Consider the following 16,499-nt stretch of genomic DNA (forward strand, 5'->3'; position numbering starts at 1 on the left):
GCCATAGAAGGGATTAAATTAAAGCAAACTTCCCCGAAATATGGAAGGTACAGAAGCTGGTGTTGCTACCAAAACCAGGAAAGCCACCGGGCGATCTGGCCTCGTAGAGGCCCATATGTCTGTTGGAAAAAACTGGAAAGAATCATCCTTCACAGGCTGACAAAATGCACAGAGGATGAGCGCGGACTGTCCAAGATGCAGATCGGATTCCGCAAAGGAGCATCGACAGTGGATGCAATTCGGCCAGTGCTCGGGAGTGCTGAGAAGGCATCTAAACAGAAGCGAAGAGGAGATCGATACTGCGCTGTGGTCACGATAGATGTGAAGAATGCATTTAACAGCGCCAGCTGGGAAGCCATCGGAGCAGCGCTGCACAGAATGAGGGTTCCCGACTATCCATGCCAGATCCTTAAGAGCTACTTCCTGAGCAGAGTGCTACTGTACGACAAGAACGAACGACGTAACGGATGACGTATCATCCGGTGACCCGGGATAACGGTGATCGGTGAGAAACTTGAGTAAGTGGAGGTGTCGGTGACGGAGGTAATAGACGCGGTCGAGAGTTGGATGAACAGGGTCAAGCTGCCAATAGCTCACCACAAGACGGAGGTGTCGTTGATCAGCAACTGCAAAGCGATTCTGCGGAATCAGATCGACGTCGGAGGGCAAGTGATTGCATCGAAGCGTACACTGATGCAATTGGGAGTGATAATCAACAACCGGAAACCACGTCGACTTCGCCTGCGAAAACTCGGTGAAGGCAACTAACGCAATAGCGAGAATCATGCCAAACGTCGGCGGTCAGCGAAGCAGCACGAAACGTCTGCTATCTACTGTTTCGTCGTCGATACTCCGCTGAAAACAAACGAAACCGCGAAAAGCTGAACAGGACATTCTAGCTGATGACCGTACGAGTCACGACCGTGCGAACAGAACAATATTGTCGAAGGCAGTCTGCGTTATCGCCGAGATGATCCCCATCTGCATTACTCTGGCTGAGGACGTGGAATGCTACTAGCGGAGAAATGCACGTATTGCAAGGAGATTGGCCTCAGCGGAATCGTTGGCTAATTGGCAGCAAGAGTGGGACATGTGACAAATGTGTCGGCTTGGGTGTATAGGAAGCATGGAGATGCAAACTTCCATGTGAGGCAGTTTTTGTCCGTGCACGAATGCTTCCCGAAGTACCTGCATTGGTTTAGACATGCTTCGTCACCCCTTTGCTCGGAGTGTGTGAACGTGCAAGAGACACCGGAACACGTGGTCTTCGGATGCCCTAGGTTCGACAATGTTCTTAGTGGTAAGCCTGGTGTGACAGTTGATAATATCGTCGAAGAGATGTGCCACGAGGAGCATACCTGGGACGCTGTCAACAGAGTGGTTACGAGTATACTCTCCAAACTGCAGAGGAAGTGACGAAGGAACTAGCAAAATTGTTCCATTGGCTAGAAAGTTGCCGTGAAACCACAAATTGAGTCTCGAGAGAAATTCCGCCGTCGCGGAACTCTCCATCGGTGTAGACTAGGCCACTGCCGGAGACCAGTTGAATAGTACGCGACGTAGCGCCGAGTTTGGGTTGTCGGGGCACCAGCGAACCGGACGCCAGGCTTCACCGGGATCGACGGACCGACCTCGACACCCTACCGGGTAGCTCGTGAGAAGGGTAGATCTACCGCTGGCGATTAAACTGATTAGACAGCGAATCGAATAGCTAGTAGTGGGTTGTTGGGGTGCCAGTGAATCGGAAAATACGCTTCACCTGGAATCGCTGGACAGACCTACTGGCTGGCCTGTTGAGTAGGCAGCCGGGGACTAGATCGAGTAGATCGGGGCGAAGCGGGGAGCTAAATGGCTCACGGAAATGAACATCGGTATCAGGAGAAATCCACCGCCGGAGAATTCACAGTAGGGTAGATTCGCCGCCGTGGATTATCCGACTAAATCGTGACAAAGATGGGAGCTAATTGGCTCACGAAACAAACACCAGTACCGAGAGCAATTCTGCTGACGGTGAACTCCCTGTCGGAGTAGGATAGTCCACCGCCGTATAATATCCGAGTAGATCTCAATAAAGCTGGGAATTAAATGGCTCAAGAAAGCGGGTATCATTGTAGGTAGAAAGTCATCCGTTGGAAAACTATCGGTTGGAGGTGGGTGAGTTCACCGTCGGGGACTATCCGAGTAGTTCGTGATAAGGCCGGGAACTGAATGACTCACAGAAACAGGAGCTAAATGGCTCATGGAATTAGCATCTAAATGGCTCACGGGGGCGAGAGCTAAGACGGTTACGTAATAGATGGAGGCAAGAACCAAGAGAGGAGTTGATAGTTAAATCAAGTCTCAAAGGTCGAGCCATTTCATGAACCAAGTGAGGCTCCGAGATAGAGCAGAAGAGAGAGGTGCGACGAAAGCACAACGAGTACCCCACGAAGTAATACCTGGAGGTAGTTCCGTGGTGAAGAAGCGCGAGAAAAGAGTAAGGAGTGTTTTTAGTGGTTAGGCACGAGCGTGAATCGTGAGTCCCACACGGTGTAAATACACTACAGGCCAGGCTTGCTTCGATTCGAAAATAAATATTATAGTGCTTGAAGGATTGGTGTATTATTTCAAAGAAAAATATTAGATTATCAATTTAGCAAATAAAAATTGGTTTTCCAAAATTTTTTTGTCATTGTAAGAAAAATATTTTTTGGTCCTTGAAAATCGGTATTTTGGAAACAAAAAATTCAAAAATATATTCAATAAAAAACTGTTGTTGTCAACAATGGTTTGAATTCAGAATATTGTCCGAATTAAAAATTATTTCTATGCGGGCAAAACTATCGATATTTTCACTGAATCAAAAATGATCCAAACGATTGCGTGATTTTGCATGGAATTGATTAGATTATTCAACTGATTACGACTTGCACGCTCCACTGAAAGAATATATTCGTAAATCGCTAGGCGCTAGTTTCGTAGACAATTTTCATAAAATATACGAATTTTTCGTACATATGATGAATCGTTCGTAGTTCTATTGATACACATTTATTTATTGTTACAAGTTTTTCGTGAAAACCACGAAACGACTTTCGTTGGCTTATTACGTAACAGATTCGTTCGGCAAACGAATTGTTCGCTCTTATATAGGAATATCTTTATAATATTTACGAGCATCATTCGTCAAACCGTCTACGTCAAAAAAGCTTCAATATGGAGTAATTGTTGCTAAACGTCAGATAATTGTTGATCATAACGACGGTCTCGGTCTGACTATTTAGTATCCGTATCCGCCAGTTTCAGGAAGATTTTTTGAACCGTATTCGCTTCCAGTTGACCCGCGCTGCTCGTTGGTCTTGTATGAGTTAGTTTGAGTTTGTTTCTGCCGAAGTAATGTCAAAATAATATGCTATTAAATACGAAAACTTCTCATAGATAAACGAAATGAATTCGTGCGACCAACGAGATTATTCGTAATATACACAAACGTTTTTTAAAATAAACAAAACATTTCGTTTCATTCACGAAAAATATTGTAATTTTCAACGACAACATTTGTGCAATGGACACTTAATAAGTATAATTTACGAAAACTTTCATTTATCAAGCGGCCATTTCTTCATACCACAATAAAATCGATTTTGCCGGATCTGTTTTTTAATTTAAAAAAATCGGTGTTGTCAAACACTGATCCCAAAAGATCGAATGCAAAAATAAGAGGATAATAAATACGAAAACTTTTCTAAGATGAACGAGATGAATTCGTGCGACTAATGTCGTTCGTAATATACACAAACATTTATTAAAATAAACGAATCATTTCGTTTTATTCACGAAAAATAATGTCGTTATCAACAATAACATTCGTGCCATGTACACTAGATAAGTAAAATTTATTAAAACTTTTGTTCGTCAAGCGTTCATTTCTTCACACCATAATCTTTCTAGTCCTCAATAATGATGAGCAGGTTGAAATAGAATCGAATTTGACAGATGGATCCACTTAATTAATAAAAAATCGGTGCGGTCAAACATTGATCCTAAAAGATCGAATGCGACCAACGAAATCGTTTGTAATATACATAAACGTTGTTTAAAATAAACGAAAAATTTCGGTTCATTCACGAAAAATAATGTCGCTATCAACGATTACATTCGTGCAATGTACACGAAATAAATAAAATTTACGAAAACTTTCGTTCATCAAGCAGCCATTTCTTCGTACCACAGTAAAATCGATTTGGCCACATCGATTTTTTTAAATAAAAAAAGTCGATGGTGTCAAACGTAGATCCCAAATGATCGACTGAAAACAATAAGAGGCTAATAAATACGAAAACTTTTCTAAGATAAACGAAATGAATTCGAGCCACCAAGGAAATCGTTCATCATATATATATATATATATATATATATATATATATATATATATATATATATATATATATATATATATATATATATATATATATATATATATATATATATATATATATATATATATATATATATATATATATATATATATATATATATATATATAGGGTAAGGTGGGGCAAATCCGACCGTTGGGTAAACCCGACCCCCCTCTGTTACCGAAAATCAGAAGCACTACGCGAACTAATATCAATGTTGTCATGTAGAGCATCGAAAATAATCATAATGGTTGTATGACAGCATTTTATTAGTCTACATTAAGATGCTCATACGACAAAAAGTGTGTTTTTACAATTTTTGATTTGACTTTTGTGCATCATTGACTACAGGATATTTCTGGTTCTTAAAGTGATTACATAATAAATGTAAGTGAATTTAAATTCTTTGATTTAAGTCCTACAAAGTGCATAGATGAATTTAGTTCAACCTTTTTCATATATTTTTTAATTGCATCGTAATGGGGCAAATCCGACCTCAAAATATTGGGGTAAATCCGACCGCTTTTTTGTTAAGAAATTTTTTATTTATCAAATTGAAATATTTTTTTATTGTTATTATTGAGTATTTTTATGCAAAATGGTTCATAATTACAAACGAAAGACACAAAATCGGGATGATTATAGTATTCGTCGAGCAATTGCTCCGATGTAAATGGGAATATCATTACGTGCTACTGCTCGTGATTTTAGCATTCCAAGATTGATATTGAACTCCATTTTCTTCATGTTACAATTCAATAACACAACATTCATTAATTTATCATTGAAAAACCTTAAAATGTTAGTAATATCTGCACTAAATCAACCAAAAACATAGGGGGTCGGGTTTACCCCACCATTTTTGAAAACAGCAAAAATGAACATTTTTGTAAAACGTTTGTATCTCAAGATATTTCGAAGATTTAAAAAAAATGCTATATACAGAAAGTTGCCCAGGACTCTAACCTTTAATTTGGTATATAAAACGACTTGATCCAATATAAAATGAGCATTTTACAGCCAAAACCATTTACTAGGTCGGATTTGCCCCACCTTACCCTATATATATATATATATATATATATATATATATATATATATATATATATATATATATATATATATATATATATATATATATATATATATATATATATATATATATATATATATATATATATATATATATATATATATATATATATATATATATATATATATATATATATATATATATATATATATATATATATATATATATATATATATATATATATATATATATATATATATATATATATATATATATATATATATATATATATATATATATATATATATATATATATATATATATATATATATATATATATATATATATATATATATATATATATATATATATATATATATATATATATATATATATATATATATATATATATATATATATATATATATATATATATATATATATATATATATATATATATATATATATATATATATATATATATATATATATATATATATATATATATATATATATATATATATATATATATATATATATGTATATATATATATATATATATATAAACATTTATTGAAATAAACGAATCATTTTGTTTCATTCACGAAAAATAAAGTCGTTATCAAAGATAACATTTGTGCAGTGTACATTAAATGTGTAAAATTTATGAAAGCTTTCGTTCACCAAGCGACCAATTCTTGTTCATGAAATGAACGAAACCTACTATTTAGAATGCACGAAAATACTTCGTTGCAGAAAACGACGAATGAATTCGTGCATTGCATGATCGATTTCATTATATTTACGAATTTATATTATCAGTGTCGGTACTTGGAAACGAATATTTTCTACAGAGATTATCAGCCTTATTCTGTACTGCGACGGATTGATTTTTCAAACGAATGTTGTGCGATCGAATCTGATGGAATGAGACTACATATAACAAAAAATATGGAGACGCCTGGCTGTTATCACTTTGTTGCACGGTTTAGTTTAGTTTACTATAGTATACTGTCGCGCCACAGCTCGTAAGCTTTCCGGGAATTGAATTTCCCATTTCTGTTTTTGCACATTGACACATTGGAAAAGCTCACTCATATTCTCCGGCGGTAGATATTGTTGTTTTCCCGAAAAAACTCTGTGTACGTTTATCGTTTGCCTTTGCTATCATTGGCTGACATGCTATCGTGTGTGTCGGCAGTAGGTACCATCCAATATTTGTGTCGGAGAAGTCATAGAGGGAGTGGAAATGTGAGAGCCACTCTCTGAGCGGCCTAGCGATGTATGGCTGGTATGGGAGGAAAAGCTTCGGCCAGCCAGCTTATAGAATTGGGCACCTCAGACGTATTACTTCCTTGGCCGAGAGAAGAGTGAAGATTTTTCCTTAGCTACTTTGCTAGGATGATTTCGGTGGAAATCTGGTAGCGAAAAATTAAAATTTGATGGGAAATTTGATCTTCGAGGTAGAGTTTTCCATCGTCATTCTATGGTTAAATGAATCAATCAATCAATGGCGTAGCAGACGGTATTCGGAAACATCGAAGCTGGAAGGAAAAGTGATACTGTAGAAGGTGAAAAACTGAAAGTTTTCGTTATTGCAGGAAAGGAAAATTAGTGGTGGTAGTGGTGGCGTTGGTTCCGTTTGGCAATAGCCTGCGTTGAAGGTGAAGTTCAACTTCAGTGAAGCGATTACGGTGCAAAAGGGCGTAAATGTAAGAGCAAGTGTTGGAAGAAGAGAGGAAAAATTACGTTGGGGAGCGAAAAGTCGAAAAGGCTGGTAGGGTTTTACTTCTCCTCTCATCTTGCTTGTCTGCTATTCAGTAGATTGTGTATCCTGACAGCTGGTTGTTTAATACAACTGTGACATTTTCGCGAGGGACATCAGTTGGAATTTGTTGTTTTCCAGTACTAGTAGTGGGGATAGGAGCAGAGCGATAAGGATATCTGATAATCCAGCAGCAATATGTCACACCAAACAGGTAATTTTCTTCGACGTATCACTTCTAGAGATCACTTTTTCATAGTGGTCCTGTTGCACTTGTAGAACGATATTATGTTTTTTGGCGATTTAATTTGTTTTAAGTTAGTTTCGATTCGTTACATGCACTGTTTATTGGTAGTTTGAGTTATTGATCCCCAGTAGTTTTCCTCTATCTGTTATCTGTTAACATCTTTTTCGATTATTGGTCTACACTGTAATAACATCTGTTGTCCTATTTTTTTTCTTGTGGCTACCAATCAATAGATATACCGATATCTGTAAAAGGTTTTCAGAGAATTGCCTAGACAAAAGTCAACTCGTAAACAATATGGTGCCATTAGATTTCTTGTCTCTACGGTGATAACATGCGACAGTGCTGCATGCCATCAGGTCAGTTAGATGATGGTATCAGCAAAGTGGTTAGACAAATTTGTGGTAACCAGGGCGGCTGGGGAGAGGGGTGGGGACTACGCTGGTTTGAGACCATCCTAACGTGTTTGCAATGAGGAGTAATTTGCGAAAGCCAAGGAAAGCGTGTAATTAAATCAAACATTTATTCAGACATACGGGCGACATTAAAGTGTGCATAAACGAACCGTAAAGTAATGTTGACATTTTTTTCCGCAGCAATATGGAATGTTTTAGAGATTGTGTTTTGGTATAGCTGCAGAATATTTGGTTAACTGAAAACGATGCTTGATCTTCTATGAGCAATGTTGATGGTTGATGTGTAATGTTATGTATCGCAATCCGGAGGAACATGGTTTTTAATTCAGGCTTCGAGAATTGGCGATTGATCAAATGCTCCTAATACACCATAAAATTGCTCCCAATACTCCTTTATTTATGTAGTGTTGAGTTCTTAAAAAAAATGAATGTTAAACTATAGATTTCAGCTTTTTGTGCAGAAATCATTTACGTTTGTTCTGCACCAAGAAAGGGCAATTGAGAAATTGAATGCAATTTTTCTTTGCTCGCCTTACAATTTCTGAGGCGGTTTTCCATATTACAAATCTGACTCAAGATTTCAAATTCATCTCATCTCGAGCATTTTTGTGCCGAACAAGTCATATGCATGTTTTTGAAAATACCGTTATGGAAACGTCCTGTAGCTACTTAAAAATTGGCTACCTAAACAACTTCACAATATTGAAAAATAGTGATTTTTACTAGGGTAACGAGAGTATTTTGGACCAGTTCCATATTTTGGATCACCTGACGATGATTTGTACATTTTTCCATTTAAAGCTCATAATAAATTGAAATATTGCTAATGTAACACTGAAATTATCATGCTAAAAAACAACTCCCGTTATAATCGTGTTTTCACATTTCAGCTGAACTGGTCCAAAATCAGGAGGAGGTGGCATTGTTGTTACCAACATCGAAGAGTTATTACTTCTAAAGTGTACACTATTCAATCATACAAATATCGTTATGATGCTTATAAAATACATAAGAAATCGATTTTAGGTTGGAAAAAGCAATCAAATGTATTAAAATTGTCTTTTTTATTCAATTCTTTTATTTGATAAGCCACGATTGCGTTAGCTTAATGGTGCCATTTTTCTTTGTTTTACATTTTGAATTTCTTAAAAGTAGGGGTTCTTATATAACGAAAATAAAGAAATTTTACAGCTAACTTATACAACTTGTACAAGAGGGGATAATATAATATTCGTAAGATTAGGGGGTGGGGTCATTTTGTGTGTTTTTTGTATATAGTAATGCACTTTAGGATTTTAAGAAAGGGATATTATTGGAACAATTAATTATTAAATAAGCGGAACATTTTACAGACATATTAAAACTACTCAAGTAACCATAAGCATTAAGCCATTGCACTATATTGGCTATATATTTGAACTAATGTTGCATTGAAACTCCATTACAGCATTGACAATGCAATGAAGGTCTATATTAGCATCAATAATGCATAACTGCAAGCCGACATATACCATTATCGCTTGCTCTATATACGTATATAAAGCTGATATAACGCGTACATGCTTCAAGGATCTTTAAAGCATGTAAGCTTTACAAGTGCATTTAGTGCGATTATAGAGCAAATAAAAAGCCGATATATTCGGCATATTTCATTTCAATCGAACATGTGCAATATAGTCTAGGAAGCAAACGCAGCGCACTTACCGTGAAGGACGAGGCAAGGTACTTCAGTTTGAGACTGACTAAAGGTAATTTCCGTAAAACATTCATATTATGTGAGAACGAAAACCCAATATTCATTACAATGCATTAGAAGAGAGACAATTACGGGTGTAAACAGAACATCTTATTTTAAAATTTTTCCTTTTTGCTCATCATACCGAAAGAAAACATAAAAAATGGTTTCAAAACCATGACGGACAATGACAGCCAACTAAAACTTTTTAATAGCATTAGTATTGCCAATATAAGGCTTTCAAAATTGACATTTGTGCGCTGGTGCTATATAATAGCATTAGTACTGCAGAGACAAGCTGTCAATCTCTGCACAGTAATAGCACTATATTTCGCCTTTTCTGGCATAATATCAGCATTATATCGGTATTTAGGGCTTCACAGCTCTTTAAGACAGCTTTATATGTGGATCTAAAGCAGATATTGGGCTACGTTATAATGCTTATTGGTTACTTGGGTAGAAATAACTAGAGGTGGTGGTTCAATTTTTTATTAAGATTAGGGGAAATATTAGGGTTATTTTTAAGTATGTGATGGGAGGGGGGTGGAAGTGTATCAGAGACGGGAGAGGGGGTGAACAAAGCTGACAGTGGGGGGAGATACTAACTTTCAGTTTCTGGCATCGGAAATCAACGGTAAGGATTTCAAATTCGGACGGGTGCATCATGTCGCCGGACGGTCTTCCTCGAGCCGGCAGGGGTTCCTCCAGACGATTCCGTAGTACAGCTCAGAGACGGATCGGCAACACACCGCGTTGCGTGTGTGATGTTGCGCTGTAGATCTCGTGTTGTTGGGTCATTCGACAGAAATGTTTTGTGTCGTCTTGGAGTCGCATCAAACCATTGTTGGGGTACGGTAGACGGAAGAGGGCACTTCTGAGAATGATAAGAAAATGATAGGAGCAGTTAAATCTGGATATTGATGGTTTTTAGGAAGGTGTATACGAGGGACATATATGGGAGATCGCGGATTGCCAGTACATCTCGAACCGGGACATTGGGTGATCTTCCTCGGGTCTGAAGAGAATCCAATAGTTGAGATCTGGCAGAACAGTACTCGGCGCATGCCCAGAAAGCGTGTAGTGATTGGACATGAGCCGAGACATCACACGAATGAAATCCCGACCCACATCCAGTCCCTTGAACCAAGGTTTCGTCGATACCTTAGGGATTAACGAGTGTAGTCACCTTCCTATTCCCCCATTGCTTCATAAAGTTTGCCAACTTTCGAGGGTTCTCTGATGAGTGAAGCAAATTGGTCTTTCATATTTGTCACCTCCTAAAGCGCCCGCCTTAGCTAGAGTTAGCTTCTTCATTACCTGGAATGGAGCAATGCGAGGGAACCCAAACTAAGGTAATCTTGTACGATCTTACAGACAAAGCACGTAGGCGCTCCCAGATAATATGGAATGTGCTTTTTAGGCTTCATTGAACGGAGATTCGATTGAGCTGAGGCTATCCGAGACAATAATCTAATGATCGGTTGGCAAAGTATCAATGATCCCAAAGTTATACTGAATAGCAGCAAGTTCTGCGACGTAAACTGAAGCAGGATCATTTAGTTTGAATGAGGCGGTGAGGTTTTGATTGAATATACCGAAGCCAGTGGAGCCGTCGAGGCTTGACCCGTCGGTGTAAAACATCTTACTACAGTCGACTTCTCGAAATTTACTATGAAAGATGCTTGGGATCACTTGCGGACGTATACTTACCTTACCGTTCAGGATAGAGCCTTGTTGTCTCTTTCTGTATGCAGAAGCCGTCTTCACTTCACTCGGTCCATTGCTGTTTGTCGCCAGGCTCGCAGTCTTCGAAGGGTCCGCAGGTCGTCCTCTATCTGGTGGATACACCGTGCTCGCTGTGTGCCCCGTCTTGTGGACGTATGTGATCCGGGAATCCACGAATCTTGTCTTCCATGGATGCGTCGAGGAATACAGTTGAATCAGAAGCATGAGGGAGATTGACACGGTTGGGGTAATATGAAGTAGGATTGATATTTTGTGTCATGTAATCGAAGTACAAGGACATAAATCGGGTTTGAGAATTGAGCTCGACATGCCTCTCGAAATTTGTAAACTAACGGATTCAAGATATTGCATTGGATGAGCAATTGATATGAGAGTTTCCAAAATCGATTTTTCAGCGGAAGGACGCCCGCCAGCACTTCTAGACTTATCGCATGTGTCGAGTGCATGCAACCCAGAGCAATACGCAACCAACAATATTGGATTCGCTATAGTTTGATGAAATGTATGTACGCAGCGGAGCGGAAACAGATACTCCCATACTCCATCACCGACAATATTGTTGTTTGGTACAACCTGATCAAGTCTCCTGGGTGGGTGACCTACCATGTTCCATGTTATTGTACGGAGAATGTTGATCCTGTGTTGGCACTTCTCTTTCAGATACCCAATGTGACATCCTCAGGTTCCTTTAGAGTGGAGCCAGACCCCGAGATATTTGAAAGTTGTAACATGAGCAATAGTTTGACCCATTAATTGAAACTGTAGTTGCGCTGGTTCACGCTTCCTTGAAAATACGACTAGTTCAGTTTTCTCCGTGGAGAACTCGATATCCAGCTGGAGGGCCCAAGCAGACAAATTGTCCAAGATATCTTGCAATGCTCCTTGCAGATCGACGGGTTTGGGACCTGTAATAGAGACCACCGTCATCTGCAAGCTGCCTTAGACATTCGTCAATGTCATTCACTTAAAAGTTATAGAGAAGGGGGCTTAGAAATGAGCCCCGGGGAAGACCCATGTAGCTAATTCGTGATGTCGATAAAGCACCATGCGAAAAATGCATATGTTTTTCAGACAGCAAGTTTAGCAAAAAGTTGTTTAGAGTCGGTGAAAGACCATGCTGGTGCAGCTTCTTAGAAAAATTTTTGATAGAAACTGAATCAAAAACCCCCTTTATATCTAGAAAAACTTATGCCATCTGCTCTTTGCTAGCATATGCCTTTTGAATTTCTGTTGAGAGCAACGCAAGACAATCGTTCGTCCCTTTGTTTTTGCGGAAGCCAAATTGTGTATCTGACAATAAGCCACTGCTTCAACCCAATTCTCGAGGCGAAACAAGATCAGTTTTCTCTAACAACTTTCGGATACAGGACAGCATCGCAATCGGTCGATACGAGTTGTGGTCGGAGGCAGATTTTACTGGTTTTTGGATGGCAATGACCTTCACTTGTCGCCAGTCATGAAGGACAATATTTCCTTCAAAAAACTTATAAAATAAATTCAACAATCGTCTTTTGGCAGAGTCTGGCAGATTCTTTAACAAGTTAAATATGATTCTGTCTGGCCATGGGCCTTTATTGTTACATGCAGAGGTTGAAATATGTGCTCATTTTCACGACAAGCAGTTTAGTAGGCATGGCCCCAACTTTTCACCTTTTAAAAAATTGCGAAAAGTTGTTGACAATGCAGTAGGAAAGTGGGATAATTTCGCAGCTTCGGAGCTCGTGATAAATTATGTTCAAGAAAAATTATTAATTTATTACACTATAGAAATAATTTCTCTACATAATGGCAGTAGTTTGATTCTACGCATCAGTATCTACTAATTTTTGCGAAACCATTAGTTATTGGGCAGTTTTATATTAAGCACAAAATTATCATCTCATATTATATCGCGAAAAGATGAGGTCGGATGCCATATTGACGCGAGAACTTGGAGAGCAAACAATGTTACATGACATGCTCGTTTTTTCTATTGCTGGTCGAAGTAGGTGAAATATCATCTATTTCTGCTCACGAATACGAAAATTTCAAACTCTGGTTACATGACAAGAGAGCAAGTGAGAACTCCACCATCGAACACGGTGTTTAGTTCGCGTTATCGTTAGGGGACTCGGCGCGATAGATCTTCTGTGCCGGAGCGGAATCCGGACAAACCTTCTTGGCAAAATCGAATATCCAACGGTTTGAATATTCCACGCTCTCGTTAGTACTGTTTCGGTTTCGTGAGCGGCGGGCCGTACTCCAAAGAGTGCTCATCGATGTTTCTCTCGTTAGCCCGTCGACGAACCGGCGCCAGTAGCTACGTTTTTTGGCTTTCATCAAACTCTTCATGCGCGTTTCCGCCATCGCGTACTGTCGGTAGCTAGTTGGCAGCCCGTCGTCCCGGAAGGTCGTATACGCAGCGGTCTTCTCCGCGTACACGTCTGAGCACTCTTTATCCCACCATGGATTGGGAGAACGCCTGCGAGAGTTCGCGTCTGGTACGCGTTTAGTCTTAGCTTGAATCGCGGTATCGGTACTCTTCCTCCGGAGGAAGCTCTTGGGTGGACTCGATTTTGTCGGATATCGCGGACGCGTAGCTTTTCCAATCAATATTTCGTGTGAGGTCATACGAAACATTGATTGTATTCGGTGGCCCTGGACCGATGGCAATATTAATTACGATTGGCAAATGGTCGCTGGGGATCAGAGACTACCTTCCACATGCAATCTAACCCCAGCGATGAATTGAGGTAGATCGATTATCGTCATGAAGGCAACTCCAGGGGGATGTAGGTGAAAGCAATGCAAAGGTCTTTGTCTGGTTTAGCAAGCGACAACTTCAATGTCTGGTGTCGAGGGGAGGTCGATTCGATTGAAAGAATAGCACTTTTTGATCCCCAAAAGTACTCCTCCGTAAGAGTCTTCTCGATCCAAGCGAATAATGTTAAAGTCGTGGAAGTGTAGGTTTATTTCTGAAGTAAGCCATGTCTCGCGTAGTGCAAATGCATTGCATTTCAAGTTATTTAGTAAGATTTTAAAGGAATCGATTTGCTTCTGCAATTCCACTGTAGAACAGTGATTAAATCCGTGAACTCGTTCGATGAATTAGCCATCGAAGGATACAATCGCTGAAAGGAGGGTCCAGCAAGCTTTTCAAGATGCTTTTAAGAGGGTCAGAAATATTTAGTGCTGTAAAAATACGGTCCACAATGTATGAGAAATTTATTAAGCCAGCGCTGGTTTCTTTCTCTGGTTGAGATATGGGAACTCTTGGAGTTTTTGATGTTCCTGGAAGTGCTGGGAACTTCTTTTCTGAGCTCAGGTTACTGAGACTGGGAGCAACTTGCTTCGGTTTTGCATCAGCACTTCCTTGAATAGTTATTTTAGGGGGGGGGGGGGGCATGAAGAGACACCTTCTGGCCTTTACGATGAAGCTTGGGAGAGGAAATGTTCCTCCTTTTTCTATTGCTTTAGGCACAGCAGAAGATGTTCCCTCCTGCGGTTCATTACAGTTGCCTTCGTCAGCAGACAAGTTGGTATAGACAGTGGCGTAGTAGCGGGGGGGGGGGGGGGGGGGTTTTGGGGACGAAACCCCCCCCCCCCCCCCCCCGAAATATTTTGGAGAAATTTGAAAAAATTGAAAATGCTAAACAAAAATATGCCTAATATTTAAAATGAAATTCTCAAAGTTTCATTTGCAAAAGTTATCTTGTGAAAATATTTCCTTGTAGTGAAAATTCGCTGCAAACTCGACACCTACCTGTCGGCACGTTGTGGAGGCCAGCCCGACCTCCGAGGACTATAACAAGCGATGAGCTAGGAGCTTAATGGTTCACGAAACGGATATCGCTACCGAGAGAAATTTCGCCACATTCTGTAGTCCTTGACTGACGGCGTACATGGACTGGAGAGTGTGAGAGAAGTATCCCCATAGAGACCACCAGGCGATTCGCTACCGCATCGGCCAATAGAACCCTGCTGCAGCACGAAGAAGGACGTTGTTGAGTTATTTCGGCGAACAACGGAATCAAGTACGTTGATAGGCTGATCTAACAAGACAATGTCACGAAAACTAGGGCCATGCAGTAGACGGCGCATGGGGTAACTAGGCCGAAAACCTGGACAAAATTATTTTCTGCTGTTCTATATATTATTTTGCAATTATAATTCAAGAGAAGCTTAAATATTTGATCTTGAGCACATTTTTCATATAAAATCCACTTAACAGTGTGAAATTTGTTTTCTTCTAATATTTCTTCAAAAACTCAACCTAAACGAAACCATTGTGAATTGTAGCTATAGTAACATTAGTAGGACGATTTTCTAACAAATATAATTTTATAAATTATATTTATACATTGGAGACAATACATACATTACCTTGTTTTATTGATGACCATTCCAAAACTTGTTATGTTATCTGTGAATATTTACGGCTTTCTCAGTCAATTTAGCTTGAGCAAACGAATTGTTTTTAAAACTGCCCGACGTTTCGATCGTATTTGGCGGCCTTTTTCAAAGGAAACTAAAATAATCGTTAATTATGAGTGAACAGGTAAAGCATAGTAAAAACATATATGAAAAAGTACGAAACAAAAACAAAATTGTAGTGCTGTGTCGTTTTTGTCGTAGTCGCTGATTGCCAACGGTGGGAGGTTGGGTGTTTTTGCACTGACCGAAATGGTTGTGGAGATGACGATTTTGTGCTGAAAAAACACTTTCAGTTTATCAACTATGAACAAAAGTAAAAAAAACTTGTTTCGGAAGTGCTACTTTATACTAAAGAAAAGTGTGTAACGTTAACATTCCTCGATGACTCTTTGTTCCTCATCTACAAGTTCTACCGCTGGTTTGAAAAGGTGAGGAGGGAGGGAGGTGAGGGTTTTTCATCGAAAATTTATGACTATTACAAACGGTAAACAATTTACGAAACTGATAGAAATCTTAGCAGGCGATTCAATTAAATAAGACTTATAGTTTCTTATAATGTTTTATAAAAAGCACCAAAATTATGTAAAAACTACATTTTTTTAATTTGCTCTCAAACCAACGGTCGGATGAGTATCCACCTGCGATGGACTGACAATAGCCGATAGTTTCGAATGCTTTCAACCTTTTATCTTAATTTGACTTAATTTGATAACTTTTTCAATTGCGTAATAGTACTAAAATCATAAA

At 38.9% G+C, this 16,499-nt stretch overlaps 1 protein-coding gene across 2 annotated transcripts in view; it reads left to right on the plus strand.

Annotated features, from left to right (window-relative positions):
* The first annotated feature begins 6,769 nt into the window (after window positions 1–6,769).
* The window catches only part of LOC131684551 (small G protein signaling modulator 1-like), a 42,743-nt gene continuing 33,013 nt past the window's right edge, over window positions 6,770–16,499 (plus strand). For both annotated transcript variants that reach the window (XM_058967536.1, XM_058967537.1), the window contains exon 1: window positions 6,770–7,409. In XM_058967536.1, the coding sequence (XP_058823519.1) occupies window positions 7,394–7,409 (16 nt within the window). In that variant the 5' untranslated portion in view covers window positions 6,770–7,393. The remainder of the gene's footprint in view (window positions 7,410–16,499) is intronic.

The sequence above is a fragment of the Topomyia yanbarensis genome, chromosome 2, assembly GCF_030247195.1.
Source record: "Topomyia yanbarensis strain Yona2022 chromosome 2, ASM3024719v1, whole genome shotgun sequence".
NCBI lineage: Eukaryota > Metazoa > Arthropoda > Insecta > Diptera > Culicidae > Topomyia > Topomyia yanbarensis.